Source organism: Diorhabda carinulata, chromosome X (assembly GCF_026250575.1).
Source record: "Diorhabda carinulata isolate Delta chromosome X, icDioCari1.1, whole genome shotgun sequence".
Taxonomy (NCBI): Eukaryota; Metazoa; Arthropoda; class Insecta; order Coleoptera; family Chrysomelidae; genus Diorhabda; species Diorhabda carinulata.
In genome coordinates, this window is record NC_079472.1 from 32,991,900 (window position 1) to 33,015,264 (window position 23,365).

Here is a 23,365-nt window from a genome sequence, read left to right on the forward strand (position 1 = left end):
CACTTACTATGAATATTTACATCAGACTCCTCAAGAAAGTATCCTTCATTCTCAAATTTATCGAAGAAAATCGCGATCAAAACAATAAAAACAAATCAACATTTCACTAATCTAAAAGTATTTTGATGCTGGTATTTACGACATTTTACGTACTAACAAAGAAACACAATTAATTTATTGGCTTGAATCACTCCCATTAGGTTCCTTTTATGCCATTTTCACTATTTTTTTTTCCCAATTTTCATTCAACAATTAACGTTAAAACTTTACACGTGCACTAATAAAATGTCTTTTGCCGTCTGTCTGTTTTGCTCCGACGGCGCCCTCTACACCCGTAAAATCTTCGGCTGATGTATTGAAGAAACTCTCCCAGTAGAAAGAGGTTTCTTTTTTGTAATTATCTCATCCGATTCTCTATCACGTAAGCTTTCGTTTTCCCCCGTATGATGCGTTAAACCCAAACCCTCGAAAATCGGTAAAAGATTTAAGAAAAAAATGTAGTTTTGGAGCTCTTGAGCTAATTTTTAAATTTTATGTGGTTTGCCTTTCTAGGGATCTGATACCTAGTTTGCACCTCTTCGAATCTACCTTCAAATTACAAAAATTCAGAATTGAAAGTGTCAAATACATTTCAAAATCACTTATTTTGGAAATGTCGGTCTTTGCTGCGATTTCTTCTGTTTTTATGCGTCACTTAAGCAATTTCTTCCGTGATGAGACCTCCCGTACGTGGGTCATCTAATGATTCTCATCGTCAGAGAAACAACTTAAACCAATTTTGAATTATTGAAAATGTTGGAAACAATTCGAACTTTGTGTAAAACTTAATGAGACGCGTGCATAAAGATTTTTTGCAATTTGGTTATTTAATGTTTGAGACCCAAAACTCATGAACCGCACTACTATTTTATTTCAAATTCCGAATTTTTTTCAGCTCAACAATGCAATATATTATACAAGGTATATAAAAAGTTGCATATAAAAAAAATATAATAAGTTCAAAGTTTTGTATGAACGAAAATATGTATAGGTTGACCGAATAAAGATCTTAGATACGATTAATCATGATCGATAAAAAAAATGAGTACTAAAATGGACAGAAAAAACCGTCGGAAATATTTTACCATTTCCAATACTGTCGCCAGAGGCGTAACTACCATCTTAAACTAAAAAGTTAAAACAGCGATTCATTGAAATACATCTAATCGACCTTTGGGATGTGTAGTGTATAATTCTAGATGAACTTTCATTCTAAATGGTAAAGTGAAGCTTGAATCCATAAATGGAAGTACAAATGGAGGGTGATGAAAATCGGGATGGCTAATAAAACAAATTTCCTCGTCTAATCCATATCTTCTACTACTACTTTGACCGAAAAAGTAGTACAATATCTAAAAGGACTAAATATTTTACACTCCGGACGCTTCTATGGAAAATAATCTTTGAATTGAAAACGAATGCGTGGAATTTTATCAAAAAAATCTGAATCAAAGCCAGCTCTAAATGAGTCTCCCAGTTACACCTACGTACGTTTCAAAAATTTAAAAAAAATAATCAATGAGAAGCCGATGTTTATCTCTATAAAAAACTTTAATTTTGTCTTTATTAATTGGTCTAGAAAACGCATTAAGCGATGTAATTTATTTATTTATTTACACTACAATCAATTCCGATCTTGTTCGTTTACAATAATTCTATTTGAGAAACGATATTTACAATCTAAACAACGGGAACGTATTTTTTTCCTTATGTCGACAATATCAATAACGAAAAAACGTTATCAATGCCCAGCGATCCGGTAACATCTGGAAAAACATTTCGGGAACGCACGAAAAAAAAAATCTAACAATGTTTTCGGTTATGATCTCGGTGAAAGGCTGGTTCGTCAGATGGTGATAACGGAAACGATACCTCCAGCAGAGCTCGAATCAATAACGTTATTTATTTTTATTATCGAAAAAAAAACCGTTGCTTTGATTATACGGATCAATTTAACGAGGCGTTTCCAGCCCAGATATTTTTTTCGTATTGCACTTAAAACAATTTAGTGACATAGCAATAAGTTACTTAGTCCATTCAAGATATAACTTTTCTAACCTCTCCAAATAATTTTTCTCCACAAAATACACGTTTACCTTACGACAACGTTCAAGTTTGACGATATTATCTTTTGCAAGTGAAACTTTAAGGTTAGGAGACAGAAAAAAGTCGCTGGGAACCGGATCTGGTGAAACGGTGGGTGGTCAAGCAATTCGAAGGGCAATTCATGAATTCTAGCCACGGCGATCACCGAAGTATGAAAAAATTGCGTTGTCCCGATGAAAAAGAGCTTCAAATGCGGTCTTCCTTTACCTTAGTAAGCGATGATGCGTAATAATTCTTCTGTTGCTATTAGATAGTTTGGAATATAGTTGATGAACACACACCCATGACCATCCCAAAAAATGATCGTCACTACTATTCAGGCCGTTGAAAACGTACTCGCCTTTTTTTAGAGCAGATTCGCCCCATACAATCTTATGACTGAATTTCCGTTACAGGAGTGTTTGTTGTAGGACCCTATTGAGTGGACCAGAAATATGCTTTCTAAAAGTATCGTTATCTTCTTTCTGCAAACTTTTCTTTTGACTCGTTTTTCCGTTAAAGTCAATGGTTCAATGTAACAACGGTAACAAAGTAATTGGAAAAATTATAGAGGAATTATTAAGGTTTTGCATAAATTGTTTATCAACTTGTCTCGTCTTTTGAAATCACGTGTTCAACATTGTTGTGTTTAATGTGAAACAGATTCAGGTTACGTCGCCTGTCACCGGAAGCCTTGAACTTTTCAGATATTATCCAATAAACATTCGTTTTTCGAGAGAATGATTCATTTTGTCAGAAATCTTCACAGAATTATATGATTTTTTGAGAAAAAAGTTGAATTTTTCAAAAAATATCACAAAATTCTAGGGTTTTACATAAAAGAGCTGGAGGTTTTCATATATATCCAGATGGTAACTCAATTTCAGAGAAATTGCTGGAATTTTACAGAAAATATCAGAAAACTATTCAGATTTCAGAAAATTTTACCAAATTATACGGTTATCCGAGAAAAGTTTTCATATAGATCCAGATGGTAGCTCAAATTCTGAAAAATTGCTAGAATTTTCCAGAAAATATCAGAAAGTTATTCAGATTTCAAAAAACCTATCAAAATTGTACGGTTTTCCTTGAAAAGTGTTGAATTTTTGGAAAATATCACGAAATTCTAGGGATTTTTATGAAAAGCTGGAAATTTTCCAGATGGTAACTCAATTTCTGTGAAATTTTTGAAATTTTCCAGAAAATATCAGAAAATTATCAGTTCTCTAGAAAATGCTAGATTTTTTTCAGAAAATCTCACAAAATTATACGGTTTTTCGAGAAAGGATTGAATTTTTCAGAAAATATCTCAAAATTTTAGGGTTTTTTATAAGTAACTGGAAATTTTCACACATATACAGATGGTAACTCAATTTCAGAGAAATTGCTGGAATTTTACAGAAAATATCAGAAAACTATTCAGATTTCAGAAAATTTTACCAAATTATACGGTTATCTGAGAAAAGTTTTCATATAGATCCAGATGGTAACTCAATTTCTGAGAAATTGCTAGAATTTTCCAGAAAATATCAGAACGTTAATCAGATTTCAAAAAACCTATCAAAATTGTACGGTTTTCCGAGAAAAGTGTTGAATTTTTCGGAAAATGTCACGAAATTCTAGGGATTTTTATAAAAAGCTGAAAATTTTCACACATATCCAGATGGTAACTCAATTTCTGTGAAATTTTTGAAATTTTCCAGAAAATTATCAGTTCTCTAGAAAATGCTTGATTTTTTCAGAAAATCTCACAAAATTTTAGGGTTTTTTATAAGTAGCTGGAAATTTTCACACATATCCAGATGGTAACTCAATTTCGGAGAAATTGCTGGAATTTGCCATTTCCAGTTTTCAATAAATTGGTTATTACATATTCAGAACGCGACTTAAGAAATTCCGTGGAAATATCAGAAATTCAGTCGGTTTTCGAGAATATGTATCTTGCTTGTTTTTCCACGTAAATTTAACATCTTCCTACGTGGTATCTACAAACGAAGAAACTTTTTATAAAGATTACTATTTAAACATCCGCACGAAATAAATGGACGGCAATAAAGTGGATGGGATTCGCTAGTACGTCGGAAAAATATCACGTAATAAAATTAAGTTGCAAATGTAGAATATATGTTCCAAGAGAGATTTATTTTGAAGTTAAAAACGTAAACATCGTATTAAAAGCTTATCTGTTATATATAAAACCCAAAGTTTTTAGTTTCTTATTGCCTCTTAGTCTAGTCTAAAAATTCAAATGTTAATTCGACATAATAAAATTATGGATTTTCCCATTCGATCTTCAATGATATCTAGATCATTGTAGAGCCAAAAAAATGTTTCGTTTATCATTATGTTACTGTTTCTATGTAAATAAAATAAATTTGTTCACTATGAATTTTTTCCCCATTTGTTTATTAATTTCAATATTATTACGAACTCGTTCACCGACATAGACCTTGAAGCGGGTATATTGGTATCTAAAGTTTGGTGGACGCGCCGGGTATAAATTCCCAAAAAGTTTTCATAAAGTCTTTGTATTGTTTTCATAAGCTGTTTACATCTTGTGTGACGGTTCTAAGATGGTACTTTTTATTTGTTTACGGCATATTAGAGATTTGTAGGAAAGAAGAATCTAGAGTTCCATAGTTAACACATCGGAAAAGTAAAAAGTAAGTGTATTTAAATAAATTAGTGTGTTAAGAACAAATTGAGTTGGATTCATAGTGTGTACAAATTCACTCTACCGAAAAAACTCTTTAAATAAATAAAGAAAATAGTATTTTGAAGAGAATTATTGAATTAAAAACATCATTATAAATAAAATAATCATATTTTCAAAACTTTTATGACGTAATCGTGTTCTGTGTGTACAAAAGAAAACCTCTACGAAGCGAAAAAAGTTTAAGACAATCATTAAAACATTTATTTTAGTTTATAACGAAAGTTTGACAAAATTTTGTTAATTAACAATTGTCTTTTGTTTGTTTGAAAAATTTACTTAAATGAAAAATTCCAACGAGAATAGTTTCTAAAATGTTTAGATTGTACCATATTTTATTTAGATTTCTCAAGTACCTAAAAAAAATTAATTGTCGTGCTCGCGTTCAAAGCAACGTAACATTGGGGCGCGAAGGAATTTTTCATCGTTAAATTAAAATTAAAAATAATAAAGATACAGTTCCATGATTGACAATTTTCTTTAGTAAATTTCTTTCTCTTTAATAATCTCTTTCTAAAAATTCAAAAATGTTTATACTTCACGCACAATAATCTATCGAATGAGGTAATCCACATAAATTTACTAAGAGTATGTCGAATTAACACCAATTTGAACATTTAGACTGGACTATGTTTTTACCACACAAATATTAAGACAGCGAACAGTGTTTTTATGTATCATAATTATTCGTTCCAGCCTTTTAAGATTACAGCACATAAAACTTTATTATGTATGCTTTCGAAGGACTAAAGGGAGAAAAGGTCGGCGTCCTATTTTTTATATACCAAAAGGTTTCACCTACTGCTGAGCATTACTTTTTATGTGGTTTCCACAAGAAAAAGGATTTCATCAACATAATCTTTGATTGGACATTTGACAGTGATTTCAGCCGAAATAATCTCATCTGCAGATTGGGTAAATTTGAGTATAGCAAATAATATTGGTTTGTGTGTTTTATAGAGGTGCAAATACTTTTTACTCATCATAAAGACACGATGTTATGCCCAGTATGTCGGACTGCCGTTGGGTATAACTTCGCGGTGGGGGAATTTAGTAATCATACTCTTCCTTCGGGTCCTTGAAGTCAACAAGCTTCTTCTTCTTCAACTGCCTCCTTTACTAGCTGCTTGACCCCTTCCTAGACAGCGGAGTTTTTTGAGAACCCCAGTCGCTTGTCTCTTCTAAGACTGCCCCTGACCAAAGTATTGTATTCACCAAGATCTCTGGACGAAGCTTCTGCTGCGGGATGACTCGAAACGAAAATACACGCTCAGCATGTTTGTTTACAATAGAGAGATAGTGTCGTATTTAAAACGATACAGGTATTCTCGGAAGCTCCCATCCCATGATATCATCTGAGTCAAGTAATAATTGACGTCTCCATGCTCACGGTTCACCAAGGTGTCTATGTGTGGAATAAGACTAAAGTCCATCGACATAGTTATAGGCTGTTTTATCATGTTTTATTCGTGATTTCTGCTTGGGTTAATTTGGTGAAACCTTTTCGCCGGTAGAGGGCACTTCCTTCTTCAGCAAGTAAGCTTGTAGGCAGCCATCTGGCTATAACACATACTGCGTCTTTATACACAAGGGGAAAGCCCTTGTCACTCTTAAGGTACTCAGTCGATATTTATTACCTTCATCAGTGATTCCTGTGTATTTATTGCATCAGCTCATTTTGGAATACCATAAATGAGTACATAGGTTACTACAGATGATAGTAGTTTCCTCTTTTTATGCTTTAGACCTTCTATGTTGGGCAATAATAGCCTTGCTAAGACTGTTCTGTCCATTGCCGCTTTTGTATGTGTTAGGTTGGGTTAGGTTAGAAAAGGTTCCTTCACTTATATTAACTCTTAGTAGTTGCAACTATCTTACACATATTTTTTTACTTGAAACAGTGGACTTAGCTTCCCTCTTGCCTTCATCCCATACTTGTAGTGAAGCCTACTGATATTTTATTATTTCTTATAACTGCATTCTCATTTTACAAGATATTACCTTGAGTCAAATGTTTCTAGTCAAAAACTAGGCGTGGCTCTTGGTGGTGTACACTTTCTTTGCCTGTCACATTCCGCTGCCTCAAAGGTCAGACCTCGTCTCACGTCCAATCTCGCGAGCTGTACGAAACCTTCGCTAAATTCCTGCTCTTAGAAAACTTCGCGTTGCTATAGCTGGTACAGTATTGATTCATTCCATAATATCTTCTTATCAAACGATTCGTTTTATCCTGTGAATAGTTTATAAAACGACCGACAACGTTTAAACCAAAATCGATTTTGCCTACAGGAATTTCAACTAATTTGGTAATTATTGCCTGACAATAATCTACCAAAACTTTCTTGTCGGTGATTACACATTACTCCTACCTATTATCATACTGATTTCTCAACAGTTCTGACTCAAATATTTAAACTGAATTGAAACGACTCTTGGGGAATCTGAACGTAAAATAAATCCCTACATTTAGTATTCAAATTGTTAGAAGTTTCATACCAAGGGTTGAAGACTATGAGTTTAGCAAGTAATGCGTCCGAAATTCGTAGTTACAGTTGAAACTTGTAATTTTAGTAATTACGAGAAATATTAGAAAGGAAAATTATTCAACGAGCGGAAATATAGGTCATAAGTCCTACGGATGAAGTATGCAGTACGAGCCAGCATCTATTGATTGGCAAGGAGCGAAGTACGAGGATGGTTCCAGGAACACCTGGGTCAACAAAGAAAACACTTATATTTTGGAAAAAATTATATTTATTTTTCAACGTAATATCCTTTTAGCTCCATACACTTTTTCCAGTGAAGTTCAATAAGTTCGCTACCATTTTTATAATAAGAAGCTCTTCAAAATAGCCATCAACGGTCGACATGTCCTCTTCATTGTTGGAAAATCTTTGTCCGGGAGCAGAAAATAATCCTAGGAGACTAAATCTGGCGAATAAGGTGCATGAGGTAGCAATTCAAACTTTAATTCATTAATTTTGGACTTTGCAATAACGAATGTGTGGCTTGGTGCTATTTCTTGATAGAACACTTTCTTTTTAGCCAAATGGGGCCGTTTTCGCTTGATTTATTCGAATAATACTCGCCATTGATAGTTTTTCCCTGTTATAGTGAATGAAAATTATCCCACGCACATCCCAAAAATCCGACGCCATGACCTTGCCTGCAGATGGAACGGTCTTTGATTTCTTTGGAGCCGGTTCTTCCTTTCCAGTCCACTGTTTTGATAGCTCTTTTGTTTTGGGTGTGAAGTGATGAACCCACTTTTCATCCATGGTTATAAAACGGCGCAAAAATTCTGTGAAATATCGCCAAATACTCGACGGAAACATCTTCATAACGCTGTTTCTCTTCAATTTTACATATTTCCAAGCTAACTGCGAAGTGGATAAAAGAAATAAGTGGATAAGTGCATTGAGGAGAAAAAAAATGAGTAGTGTATAACCTTATTCTGTAGTAATTATTAAAATATTCGCCCTTAATAAACGTAATTAATATAAGTTATTTTGTCATTCTACTTCGTTCAAACTCCAGGACTCAACCCCATAAAACAGAGAAAACGTAGTATCTTAGCATTCCTATTTTTTTTTTCAAGAGATATATTGTGATTGTTGAAGAAGGCACTCATCTGGTGAAAGGTGGGTATTGCCTCTTCAATGCTTGCCCTTATTCAAATCGTTTGACTTTTCCTCTTGGAACTTGAATGATATAGAGTTCCTGTGATAATATTTTTACTTATAATGATGAGTTTCGTCTTTTTGGCGTTGATATTCAGGCCGTATTGCTGACTGTGACGGTTAATACTAACCATTGGGCTTTGAAAATCTTCTACATTGTGCATATATAAGAATATCTGATGTTGTTTAGCTTTTATCCGTTTCTGTCTTTTATAGGACGCGGAATATCCGCTTTAAGTACAAGTTGAAGATGGGTGAAGATAACCTGCAGCCTTGACGGACTCCTCTTATTATTTTTACTTTTTACTACACTCCTGAAATAAGAACACAGTGAATTACAAAGGGCGAACCTGCTCCGAGAAAGGCAAAGACGGTTTCCTCGGCAGAAAGTGATGGACATCGTTTTTTGGGATAGTCAAGGGATTTTATTGAAGGGTCAAACAGAAATTAATAGATAATTGGTACGGACACATAAAGAGAAGTACACCACAAAGTATGATCAGAAAAATAACAGAAGAAAAGAAGGAGATAAACACCTACGAAAACTTGTCCAGAGCCATATAATATTTTAGTTACTTCAACTCTATTAATTGGGTTTCAAATTTATTCTTCAAACTTCTAAAATGTAAAAATATGCAAAAGTTCATTGTCAGAGCACGGAGTGTACGTAATTCATAACGGACTCGTTTCTTGATAATTATTTTTGTATACACATTTGTACAATTAGACTAGGATAGTTAATTTTTATACTAAATTTCACACATAGCGAAGTCGCTTTTGTTCTAGAAACGTTACAGAAACTTACATTTCATGTTCGTGAAATTAAAATTCAAGCTAATTACGAGATTATTAATGCCGCTAGATTTTAAAATCTTTCTTTATATACAAATATTCGTATTTTAAAATTTAAGTACTTTATATATTTAATAGAAAAATAAGTTGAATTATCGTAAAATATTTCGTGATTGATTGATCTACTAGCCACCAAATGATTATTTGCCGTTCTTCAAGAGAAAAAACAACTACTTTCCCGGCTAACGCCTCGACTAATATTGAATTACATCCCAAATAAGAAACGTGATGTTATACCGCTCTGATAAGACGTAATAACGTCGAAACTAGTCAGTTGCAGTTGCGAGTCATGAAGGATGTTGATATCAACAAAAAGGTCGATGGACACAAAGTTGTTTTTCTTTGAATTATAAAATTCGAAATAATGTAAAAGTGGGATTGTGGCAAAATTAATCATCAAAGTGTACTAATTCTAAGAATACTTAGAATACTTATGTATACATCATCAGATATTGAAATTATGGTCAAAGTACAATGTAGAAATGTAGACCAAAATTTTAATATATACAGGGTGTCCCACAACGAGTTAAAACTATCTGTATATAGCAAAATACTTATAGTAAAATCATGAAAATATCTAGGTTTGGGTTATCGGATACGATCTTCTTAACTAAAATATTTTCAAAGATGACCGACTTCCGGTAGAGCCAGAAGTCGACTGTAACTTTGTGATTTTAAATGGAACACCCTGTATATTAATACAGTTTTGAAATGTACGTAAAATTCTAGTTTACTTTTGTGTAAAAACTTTTTTCGAAAAATGCATACTTTTTGAGTTATTAGTTTTTTTGTAAAAAACTTGACCATTACAGACCCTTCTAATTTAATTTTTTACGAGGATACCCTTAAAGATATCAAAATGGTTTCTATTCGGTTGGTTTTAGCAAGGTCAGAGGTATTTGAATCTATGTTGAAAAATTTTTCATTCTATACAGGGTGTGTATTAAAAGTGATCAAACTTTAACTTCATAAATATCAAATTTGATTTAATCGTTATTAAATTGAGAACGAGCCATTTTAAAGATTTTCGAAAGTATCAACTATTGACTAGTGACAGTTGAATAAGTACCATTTGTCACAAAGCCTACTAAAAGTATACATAAAAAATTAAAACTTGTTAAAATATACAATAATAATTTAAAACCTCAAATATCTCGGAAACGACTAAATGTAAATAATGTGAATGTAAATAATGTAATGTAAAATACAATTAGTAAATACAATTTGATTCAATTTCTTTTACAGACTTTGATAAGATAAGGGAAAATACTTTTTTATTTCTTAGTACTTGTATGAACGGGTCAAAATAAAATTTAGACCACACCTGCATCTCTGAAAATTTACAGAAAGCATTTAATATCTGGATAACGGTAAGGTTTAGGTATAGTATAAATGAATTTGCCTTATTTTTTACCCCTGAATGCATTAAAATAGAAAAAACCGGGTGGTTCTATTTAAAAAAATAAAGAAATTTGATATTTATGAAGTTAAACTTTGAACACTTTTTATACACACCCTGTATAAAAAGAAAAAATTTTCAACATAGAATCAAATACCTCTGACCTTGCTAAAAGCAACCGAACAGAAACCATTTTGATATCTTTAAGGGTATTCTCGTAAAAAAATAAATTATATGGGTCTGCAACGGTAAAATTTTTTACAAAAAAATTTATAACTCAAAAATTATGCATTTTTCGAATAAAATGTTTGCACAAAAGTTTACTAATAACAAAATTACAGTCGACTTCCGGCTCTACCGGAAGTCGGTCATCTTTGAAAATTTATTTAAGAAAAACATTTCATGATGGCGTACTAATATTGTGAACAGCCGCTTTTTTGTTATATTTTTAATGTTGAATTTCGAAATTGAATATAATGAAAAAGTCAACTTGTAACTACCACCTAACTAAATATTGAGCATTATACACATTAATTATCAATGTATTTGATGTTTATTAAAATGTAAATATGAAAATTTCGAATGAATACTCGTATTTACATTGAAAGAGGTATCACAACAACTAAAACGTCAATCATTCAATATTATGTGAATAAATTTACGGTATGTAATATTGTATTCATTAAAAATTAATTTATTCGAACGCGTTTCTATCAAATGCCCCCTTTTGATCTATTTCAATTTTCCACGACGTTACAGTCCGATTAGATGAGCTAGGACGCACTCTAGGCACTCATCTATTTATCTATTGTGTACCTCGGACCGTTTACCAGTCAAGCACTTTGCAAACTGAGCTACCTGTCTTGTGGCTATGCGATTTACCTCTTGTGGTATTAAAAACCTCAAATTTAAATACCGTAGCCTTTGTCAATAGACAATCTAACACTTATAGAAGGCTGTTTCATTTAGTTCCTTCCAGAAAAGACAAGAGTTGAAGATACCAGCAACTCTCCTTTGCTTAATGAAAGGATTTTTGGGACCAGTTGGTAAAATAAGAGAGAAATATCTTAGATGGGGGGTTTTCTTCCAGTAACTTCAAAATTCTGTGCAATTTTATAACAGACAAGTGGAGGACTGAGTATGTTTTCCATTAAAGTAGTTGCCTTGTCTGACTTGATAATAGAAGATTCTGAGCCTATAGGATGTACAATCCCTCGTATATCAAAACACATAGAAATCTACGCACACAAACAATAATGTTCAGTGTTAATGCTCCGTGCATTCAAACTGCAGGTTCCAGGCTGGAATCTGGTCTAGAAAATTCACTTTTTTAGTAGTATTTTACAAGATAAAATTTTGAAAACCGATTTTTTTAGCCAAACTATATTATAGCTAAATCAAGAAAGCATCTGACAGCAGTGATCAATGATTTATTAATCATTAATGGCAAGCAGAGTCGTGGATAAAATCTAGTATTCAATTTACGGTAATGGCCGTAAGTCATTTCATCTGCGTGTATTATGATCTACATTACCTTTCAATAATATTCTATAAACATTAGAATTCATCTCTAATGTGTTATTTGCTAGGATTATTCTAACCCTATAAATTGAGCACGAGAAATTTGTGGTTTCGAAATATTTCCAACTGACAAACGTAGATCTATTTCCGAGAAAACAATTTGTGAAAAATATCGATATTGTCCTAAATCAAAAATGAAGTTAATGTTGTTTTGCGTGATCGACTCGAAATCCGGAAGCTATTCCACGTTGACGTTTTGATAATTTATAAATCGAAAAAGATTCGACATGAAATCAAAATCTCGATTCGGAAATGGAGCTACGCCGTATCCACTATTTTTCATCCGTTGTTTTCTTTTTAATGACGAGATGAACGATGCTCTATTATTCGAGGGCGGAGACCCAAGTATAGAAAATATCGAACGAAATTTTTTCTTTTTTTAAGGAAAAAAAGGAAAATGATATTTCTTCATTAACGGGAAAGGAAACTATACAGGGTGCGGTGCTAATGCAAAAAATTCGAACTCGAACTCAGTTCTTATACGAAATACTGAACAAATTTATTTACACTCTTACTATACAATCCTTGGAGAAAGACCTTGGCCTCCCTTCGTCCGATCCCTGGTCTTGTTTTTCCAATTCGAACTTTCATTCTTTTCGGCTATTGTTCTACATTATCTAATCATCTTTTTCTATTACGTCTAAACCCTGTTTTAGCTTCTATTTTTTCTTTATAGATTTTATTTGTTGCTCCATATATGTTTCTCAGAATTTTCTTTTCAGAACTAATAAGAATTTTTGTCTCATTCCAAGGGGTAATGTTTGTAGGTTTTAAACGTATTGAAGATTCTGGAGAAAAATAATATCCATAGATCATAAATATCAATATATTATTAAAGAATTTAACATCAGAAATATAACAAGAAAAAAAACCAGAGACCGAGATACGATCGGGAGATGGCCGCAGCCCCACACACTTCAATATTATCATAGACTGACTCATAAAAAGCGCCAACAAGGTTAATCAAAAAGTAGCAGAAAATGAAGATGACCCATAACGCATAATTTATTGAATGACAAGATTTGATTAGATTTGTCCACGTTTGGTGTTTAGCTCGCACATTTTGATCTCGGCTCCCAAGCATACCTTGAGGATACTCGACTCAATACAAAATACAATTCAGAGCATAGAAGAAACGTTGTTGACCTGACTCTGTTTTACTAATACTACCACGACGGCTGCTCTTTCTGACTGCCACCTAGAGCAGTGTTATTTGCAAGACCTACTCGACAGCCAGACACCATGTTCACCTGTAGACGCCCAAACGTTAATTGATTTGCAGTTATTGCCTGCCACTTCTTTCCCAAAAACTACAATATACTGAAGTTCAACTGTATGCACCACTTGAACTACTCGAATGTAATAAGGTTGCTTGCTTTTGACATAAAAAAACTCCTTTCCTAGCGGAATCAGAAGCTAATATTACGAATATAAAAAGACGTGACGGATGGAAGTCTACGACGGTCGTCGAGGGCTACGTTGATCATTCAGTAACTTATAGAAATGCTATTGCGGAAAAAATTCTCCCAACCTCTAAAGGCCCCTCCACACTTTCGCGAGAATATCGCGAGAACGCAAGAAACATGTGAGAAATGCGAATGTGGAACCGATTCGGGTATTCTTCTCAAGTTCTCGCGCAGTTCTCCGGTAAAGATAGAGAACAGCACGAGGACGTGACAACAGGCAAGAAGATTTATTGACTCCACGCTCGCATGTTTCTCAGTAACGAGTTAGTAGCCCATTTGAATGATTGTGTTGTGTACCGCAAGGCATCAATATGAGCGTAACTTCGACAAACTAACTTGAATTGAAGTTTTCAAAATATTTTCAAGCGGAACCGGTTTTATGGAATACAAATTTCAAAGATTACAAAAATAAACTAAAAACCTTGATGCGTGGAATCGTCTAATTAATTATTAATTAATGAATATGATAAGATAACAGACTCGCCTTTCAAAAAGTACTCTCATTGTTCTATTACGATGAATTCTTGTCATCCGCCATCTTCTTTTTTAGCCACTTCAGCGTCCATCGTTAAGCAGGGTCCACACCATGCCGGGGTAGGCCGAGCGGGCTGACTCGGGCGGCCTAAGCCGCGTTGATGTAGACGCCCCGGGCGGCTTTGCCGGGTTAGAAAATGCCGGCCCGGGCCGTGCCGATCCCGATCCGCATAAAGTAGATACAGATCAAAGGAAGCCGAGCCGAACAAAAATATAGAGTGGGGACGTGCCGAGCGGCCCCGAGCGGCTTCAGTTAAAATTAAACGTCCGACCGAACTAGACGAATTATTTTATTTTCGACTCAGTTTGTTTAAGTGGGTTTTTTTTATTGTTCATTTTAAGTGATGGAGTGGAATGACCAGGTCTTCTTCATCCAAAATTAAATCTTTCATTAATTCGCTCCTAAGGCTTGGGCGAATCCAAAATCTTCTTTGACGTCTTTTTGGGGGCTGATTAAAAGCGAATATCACCACAGCCATGGCTGACATAGCGACGTCATAGTCGGTACTCATTTTGAAAACACTAACACTTTAAGGACACTTTAAAAAAACTTCTAAAAAGTACTCTTCAACGAAGTCACCAGTCTTGGTGTTGAAACTATAATGTAGGTAGAAATAACCCGGTCGGCTTCGTTTTCGGTGTGGACGTCGTGCCGGCCCGAACGTACCCGCCCGGCTTAGCCCACCCGGGTCAATCCGCCCGGCCTACCGCGGCATAGTGTGGACCCTGCTTTTTTGAGCAGAGAACTGTAGTGAGAATTGTAGTGAGATCTTTGTGAGAGTGTGTACCCATAAGAAGTTCTCACTATTACGAGAATTTCCACGAAATTCTCAGCGAGATTCTCGCGAGAGTGTGGAGGGGCCATAACAACAGATTTTGGAACGTCACCATTCAATAACTTGTACTTCGGATTTCTACTAGTTATGATGGAGATTCTAGTAAGTCTAGTAGTGTTCTGAAGCTCCCTAACGTCGCATTGCATTAATGTTAGCAACAAGGTAGTCGACTATCGATATCTATCAAACATTAAAGTTTTGATGGGAGTCAAATGACATATGAGTTTTGGCAGAAGCTAAGAATTACCGACTTATCGAGCCCCAATGGAAAATTATAATCATTTTAATGCCATAACCAATTAAATATAACAATCTTATAAGGAATGGGAGAATAACTGATTCTGATGCAGTTCTACTAAATAACTTTCCGGTCTTTTCATAATACCTACGTAATTACATAATTCGGCACCTGCATCGCGGAACGGCTACTATTAAATAACGAAACGAATTTTCAGTGTCTACCAGTTGGAAATTGAATTTTCTTAATCAAGAAATGGGAAACCAGAATCGTGACAGAAGATTCAATGAGTTGCCTGCAGGCTAAATAATCTTCACGTAGAAAAAATACTACACTGTTGAAATTAATAATATCATCCATAACTATCCTTATGGTGATTTTAATCATCTACAGCTTATATTACAGATTTCTTTAACTCGGTAATTAGTGTATGTAAACGAAGTTGTCAAAAGAGATTCTAATACAGGGCGCGGCAGTTAATTCCGCATTTTTTACATAGCTATGGATACGTGGAAAATGGGAGAGGTTAGTTGTCAAGCATTCCACTGGTTAAAGCAACACCGAACGTTTGCTGTAAAATCGTTTTACCAAACCGGTGGCTATGTAACAGCTCGGCACCGTCTTCGTACTCATTTTAAAGATAATCACAATCAACCAGTTGAACGCGCGAAGGAAGAAGATCAGCGCGTCGACAGAGTGCCGTCCGAAAGATCTTGAAGTTAAATTTGCACCATCACCCTTACAAAATTCAATTGGTTCAGGTATTGAACGAAAACGATTTTGCTGCCCGACGGCATTTCTGCGAAACGTTTTTGGGCATGGTGGAAAAAAATGAGGATCTTGTGCTCGGTTTGTAGATGATTGACGAGGCACGTTTTCATATTTCGGGATTTGTGAACAAACAAAACTTCAGGTACTGCAGTGATCGAAACTTTAATCGACTTCATCAACAACCCACTCAGCCAAGGTAATAGTTTGGTATGCCATGTCCACATTGGTAATCAAAAGCTCATTCTTTTTCGAAAATAAAATTGAGCATGAATATTGTTGATGAGATTTTCCCGAATCGTTTGGTATCCCGAAACGGAGCGATTCCTTAGACCTCACAGTAGATGAACTCAAGGAAAGTATACGATTGGAAATCCTGAACGTATGCCTACTACTAACTAATTCCACCGTATCATCAACCCTTTTACATAAATGTGAATGATTTGAAACAATCGAGTATTAAATATGGGGCCCTATGAAATTTAAACTGTTAATAATATACTCAATGAAAAAAATCTTATGATAATCTTTTACAGTTTTATATTGTTCTGTACAGACCAATAAAGGATCGAAAACTTTTATTATTTCAGATACATTTAGAAAATATTTGGATTTGGATGTAATAACATTTAAAATGACTATACCAAGTTTTGTATTAAAAATTAGATTTATATCTCTCTCGTATATAAAAATGGACTATATCACGAACAATTCGATCGAACTACAAACAATTCGAAATCACTAGAGGACGAAAACGGCAATGCGAAAACCCCTAATTTCGATGTATTTAAATTCTTGGGATACGTGCAGATCTGCGACCAACAAAAGCATAAATAATTGATTCCGTCGTCCGATTCGTCGTATCCCCTTTCATTCGGACCAGTTTTCGATGTGCATTTTCTGAAGAAGAAAACTCAAGCCGGGCCAACCTTCATTATTGATTCAATTCAATTCAATTCTCTTCGATTAAATCCATGTGCCCTAAGCATTCGTTACGTATAAACGAAATAATGAATGTTCGGGGGTAGGATCTCGTTTTTACGAGACTCGAGAATATAATTTTGGTATGAAAGCGGTCTAAATATTTAGATAATTGGATTAGGGCTTTTCATAATTTATAAACGGCAATTCCAAACAAAAAAAAACATATTCTGGGTTACTATTGTTGATTTTTGTTTTAATTGAAAGATATCTTTAACAAGATATTTCAATTCTCTCAATAAAACAGCATTGTAAAAAGTTATAAGTCGTATAATCTTTTTAATCGCGGTTTATAATTATTAAAAAATCGACCAGACCTCATAGAAATAGAAAATAGAAAGATTTATACGGTTATAAAAACAGTATAATAAGAAATATGTAAAAATATTTCGACAGCTTCAAGTTAATATTATCAAGATCACTTATACTAGTACTGAACAATTTGGCAACGAGGCGTATTACGTAATTATACGTAATAATTATGAAAAACCACTGACTGACTCACCAAAAGAAAATTTATTTCACTAACTATGAACCACAACTAAAAAATGAAGATAACAATTTGTAAAAAATTGTTTATTGGAGGCAATCCACTTGCATACTACCAAAAAGCTTCTTTCTGCCATTTAAGCCACGATTCTTTCATCTAAACCACAATTGTCTGTTTTGGAATGAAAATTTGGAGCATTTTAAGAAGATCGGAAGATCTCTCGCTTTAAGCGGTCCTAGCAACGTCCTCTAGCATTCACGTTGCTAATTAAATTGCTGGACAAAAGCTCTTCCGAACAACATCAAGTTTATAAAAATCGGTTAAGCAGATCCGGACTTACAGGCGCTTTTTCATAAAAAGGTTCCCACTCTCCCCCACATTTTATTTGAAAAGATAGGCTAAACATTTACAATTAAAAAATGCGCAGAAGTTATTGCAGAATTTGATTATCGCATATAAACTTCCACAGAATCAGGTGAATTTTTAAAAAATTTACTTTTTTTATATTTTCAAATACGTTCTCTAGTGATGGATCTAAAATTCTGAAAATAATTTTGACGTGGTTCTCGAGGCCACTAATGTTATATATTTTTTTCTTAAGCTATAATACTGTGGTGGTTATTAAGCCCGAAAGTTATAAGAAGCCAATATGAACTAAGTTGAACCGACGCAAGGACTAGGTTGATAGAAACCAAAATTACGTTCATAATATTATTAAACAATTAAAACTTAGTTTGGGAATTTATGTAAACAAACAATTAAACAAAGATTTGTTTCACTACTAATCTTAGATAATAAAAAACAGAGACCATGAAAGAAAACAGTTTAGATTATTAGTCATGTGTGTATGTCACTGACCTCCTCCTAAACGGCTGGACCGATTTGAATGAATTTTTTTGACGGCGTTTAGGTGACAACCTGGATGGTTTAAATACACAAATCAACCCGGCAGATGGCGCTGCAGTCGGTATCTACTTTATTTATCGATACTGCAACTAAACGGCTGGATCGACTTGAATGAATTTCTGGTTTATTGATTTATACTCCTCGGGAATTGACTAAAAATATTGTTCATCATCTGGCGATAAGATCAAATTTAACGAACATTACTGATTTAAAGAAAATAAATAATAATGAAATTATTACATTATTTGTCTTTCATTTCATACTTTGTTTAATTTATATTCTAATCGCGTGAAATATTATGCAGGACAACGTCTGTCGTGTCCGCTAGTAAATATAAATAGAAGTAATGTATATAGTTGATATTCGTATGTATTTAATATGTTTATATGTATTGAACGTGACCGTAAATTGTTATTAAGTGTGTAATTATATACCAGGTGATGTAGAAGATGTCTATTTTCCACCTTATATTCCGGATAGGGGTAAATCTTTAGTTACATTAATCATCGGCATAAGACGTAAGCGTTATCCTTCAACCTAACCAGACACCACAATATAATCCGAACCTGAGATATGGCCGACGGCCGATTTTAGTTGCTCATCCAGTACATACGAGGGCGCTTCCAAATCGAATCAAAATCATATGAACTTTCATATCATATTGAAATTGATTCCACAAGTTGGTCAATTAAATTAGCATTATCTCCCATATAGCATTTTTTCAATCGAAACTTATCGAAAAATCTTACGTAAATCATTCAATTTAAAAGTTGTAGAGTTTGAGCTCAAAATGTATGATGTAATCATAACATAACATATGAGTTGGACTGAATGCTACCAGTGAAACCATCCTCTGTTTTAGACTACAACGTAGGTCATGGAAAGAGCGGGCAGAGCACGTTCATGTATCTCAGACTTTCGTGGATTGTTTATCAAGATATTAATTAGTATGATAATTGTGAATTTATTACTTTTTAGCTCTAGTTTTTTGTGAGAATCGCTTTGAATAGAATAGAATATTTACTTGGTATTGCGGCAACTCCAAAACATCTACATCTAATTATCATACGTGTTACGATGTGATCGACCTCGTAATTGCGTTTAGATATTTATGAATCCTATTATATTACGCAGTATATAGGTACTTGAAATACATAATGCATCAGATAAATAACAATTTTATACGCAAATTCAATGAAATTCAAATATATTGAATAGAAAAAATCCCACCTAAACAATGTCTTATTCGAAAGAAACATTTTTTGACACTTCTCGGCTTAAAATTAAATTCGTTCAGTTCTCCGAGTCGATTTATACTAAAATTGTGTAAGGAATTGGAAATTTAACTAAATTATTAATATATATGAAAATTTTTATAATAATAACTCTTCTACTTTCTAATTGTATAATTTATTTTTGGATTCATGAAACTCTAAAGATAATTTTCTCAATATTTTTAGAATAACTAGCGCGATTAAGTGGCTAATGAAATTATATTTAGTTCATAAGTAAATAAAGAATAGTGAAGTAAATACAGTTCATCATTTTGATATACAGATTTTTATCACCGATGTAAATCCTAAACATACTTAACACTTTAGAAGTGAATAAAAACATTTTTAAATTAACGAATATCAGTACTAGAAAATATTGGACATATGTGGGTATCAAGAAAAGTTATAGATAAAATGTAAAACAGTCATATTTTTGTAACCATTAAATTTCGATAATTAAAGAATATAGTGACCTAATCCAAATTATCTGTTAAATGACCCATGAAAATAACATTAAAATTAGACCAATTTAATTGGTTTTGATAAAGAATAAAAATTAAGCTATCATTTTTAATTTGCAAATATTATACTAGAATGTAATAACAAATAAAAATAAACAATATTTATATATTAATTTGTCAATTATATTTAAAAAATGCCAACATAAGCAATATTTTGCGATTTCATTAAAAATTTTCATGTATTATAATAATTTACAGTTATAGAGAAGCGTTATTTAAACAATAATGAAATTAATAAGTTAAAATATAGGAAAAACCGTACAACTAGAAAGTAAACATTGACATTCTTAGAAAAAATATGAAACTGTACGTACCACAATAAAGAGGACACTAAACTAGACCATAGGCTTGATTATAATCACTTTAACACATATTTTTTATACGTTATATTCTACTTTTACACCAATTATTCCCTTCTCGATTTTCGTAAACACGAAACTTTCACGCACACGATGATCGTATCAGAGGATGAGCGAAAATGTACCTCTACACACCGAAGTCATCTGCTTTCTGGCTTTTTGAAAATGACAATACCTGTTGACAATTGACAGTAGTGAAATAGAATAGAATAGTTCGTTCTTAGTTGGTAACATAATAGTGAATAAAAAAGTTTTTTCAAATATCTAAGATCAAAAATGTATCAAAAATAGCGTAAATATGATGAAATGCAGATTTATTGATTTCAAATAGATTCAAATCTAATGATATATCATTCTACTATCCTGATAAATTGTAATATTTGCTGACAGATGACAGCTGAAAAAGAGGTCAAATTGAGAACGTAGTTGATATATTGACGAGATTGATGGTGGGATTGTAAACAAGATATTAATAAATGCAATATTAATTATTTTGTGTATAAACATGTCCTTGGTCCCAGATTATGATTCATCAAGTTCTAGCTCGTCTAGTTCTTCAATTAGTGATTCGGAAGGAGAAAATATGTAAGTACGTTTATAATTTCAAATCTATTTACCCACAGGTGTTTCTAAAGATGGATAAGTTTAGTTCACTTTTTCATTAGGGAACGTAAATTAAATAAAACTCGACAGAATAAAAAGTTAAAAATTAAATAATGAAAAGTGGAAGCGAATATAGAAGTATAATATGCCAATAATATCAAAGCGAAAGTATGAAAATTCTCTAAAAATACATCAGAACTCATTTTGATTTGCTTGGAATCAAGTTTTTATTAAAAAAATCACAAAATGTTTGATTTTTATCTATATTCACTTTTCAATAATTCACAATAAGAAAAAGTTGATAATAAATAACAATAAACACCTAAAATATACTACATAGCTCCTTTAATTTGCTTGGATTCAAGTTTTTATATAAAAATATCAAAAAAGTATTATTTCTATCTATATTTACCTATCAATTATTCACTATAAGAAAAAGTTGATAATAAGTAACAGTAAACACCTAAAATATACACCATAACACGTTTTAATTTGCTTGGATTTGTTTTTTTGTAAAAATATCAAAAAAAGTTCTATTTGTATCTATATTCACTTTTTGATTATACACAATAACAAAAAGTTGATAATAAGTAAAAGTTAACACATTGCCATTACACCATAACACATTTCAATTTGCTTGGATTCAAGTTTTTATATAAAAAAATCAAAAAACGTTTAATTTCTATCTATATTTACTTTTCAATTATTCAGGATGAGAAAAAGTTGTTGATAAGTAACACATTACCTTAAAATATACATCATAACTAGTTTTAATATATTTGGATTCAAGTTTTTATTGAAAAAAATCACAAAATGTTCTATTAGTAATCTATGTTCACTTTTGGATGATTCACAATAAGAAAAACTTGATAATTAGTAACTGTTAACACATTGCCCTAAAATATACACCATAACTCATTTTATTTTGCATGACTCAAGTTTTTAATTACACTATTTTCAATTTTTATTTTTCATTAATCCCTTTAAATTTAATTACTCACAATTTTGTAAAAAATGGGTCAGCTGTCATATGTTTTAGCCAAATAAAGAAATCGCAAGTTAACATCAAAACTAAACTACCTACACCTACTTTTGGAGCCTCTAATGATTCACAAAATGAATTATCAAAGACTTCGGTTTTCAAAAACCCATTTGTAGAAGCAGAAAATGCAAAAGAAGCCATTTTGGAAAAGCATGTGAAAATGGTAGATGCAAAAGACAATACGGTTATTATAAACGGCAAGAAAATTTGTTGGAATTATAGAAAAGGCAGATGTAGATTTGGACATAAATGTAAATACGCACATGATTCAGATATCCAAAAGACAAAAGACCAAATAGAGGTATCATAATTCTGAGAAAGTTTATAATCAAATACACTTTTTTTTTCTTATTGCAGGTTGAAAAAGCAGTTACAATTAATAATTCCATTGTTTGTGAAAATATTCTCAGTGGAATGAAATCAAAACCTGTTAAAACAACTGATGAAAGATCTGACAATGAAGAAGGAAATACAAAGAATAAACAGAAAAGGAAGAGACCAGGATTAACACAAGGATTAATCCCTGGTAAAAAAATTATGAAACAGTATTTAGATCAAAAGACTTAGTGCAAAATTGAGATTAAATTATTATCAAGTACAAATTTTAAAGTCTATAAGATACAAGCACTTTGATGGCTTAAAAAATGGAGATTGTGTTCTACTGTAAATAAATATCAATCAAGTATATTGTTTCTTTAATTGTATCACATTAAAACACTCACACATTGATGAAACTTATTTGATGTGTTTTAATTAGTGTTTTTCATACCCATATCTTGGCCTTTTCGACAATTCGCCTCCAAATTAATCTGTTCTTCACCAACATTCCTCATCCTCCCACATTCACTGTTTATAAGTCTTTGTGAAGAGAGTCTGCATATTTTTGGCATTTGTGATTCTCTTAGGAAAGTGCTCCATCTAAACCTCTGGGGGCTAATCAATCGGGCGATGTATTCATTGCCCACTATTTTATCGATTTTTCAAGTTCTCCAATCTGT

At 32.8% G+C, this 23,365-nt stretch overlaps 2 protein-coding genes across 3 annotated transcripts in view; one reads left to right on the plus strand and one right to left on the minus strand.

Moving 5' to 3' along the window:
- Positions 1 to 20,871, minus strand: part of LOC130901462 (protein-tyrosine sulfotransferase) — a 98,730-nt gene extending 77,859 nt beyond the window's left edge. Inside the window, exon 1 of the mRNA XM_057812879.1 lies at positions 20,678 to 20,871. The gene's annotated coding sequence lies outside the window, so the exon portion shown is untranslated. The remainder of the gene's footprint in view (positions 1 to 20,677) is intronic.
- A 194-nt stretch (positions 20,872 to 21,065) lies between these two features.
- LOC130901466 (zinc finger CCCH domain-containing protein 8) lies at positions 21,066 to 23,052 on the plus strand. 2 transcript variants are annotated; one of them, XM_057812887.1, is made up of 3 exons: positions 21,066 to 21,307; positions 22,365 to 22,668; positions 22,725 to 23,052. In XM_057812887.1, the coding sequence occupies exons 1-3, from the start codon at positions 21,228 to 21,230 to the stop codon at positions 22,932 to 22,934; spliced, it is 594 nt and encodes a 197-aa protein (XP_057668870.1). In that variant the 5' UTR covers positions 21,066 to 21,227; the 3' UTR covers positions 22,935 to 23,052. The 2 variants fall into 2 exon arrangements, with proteins under 2 accessions (XP_057668870.1, XP_057668871.1); XM_057812888.1 differs by having other exon boundaries at positions 21,078 to 21,307; positions 22,349 to 22,668.
- The last annotated feature ends 313 nt before the right edge of the window (positions 23,053 to 23,365 follow it).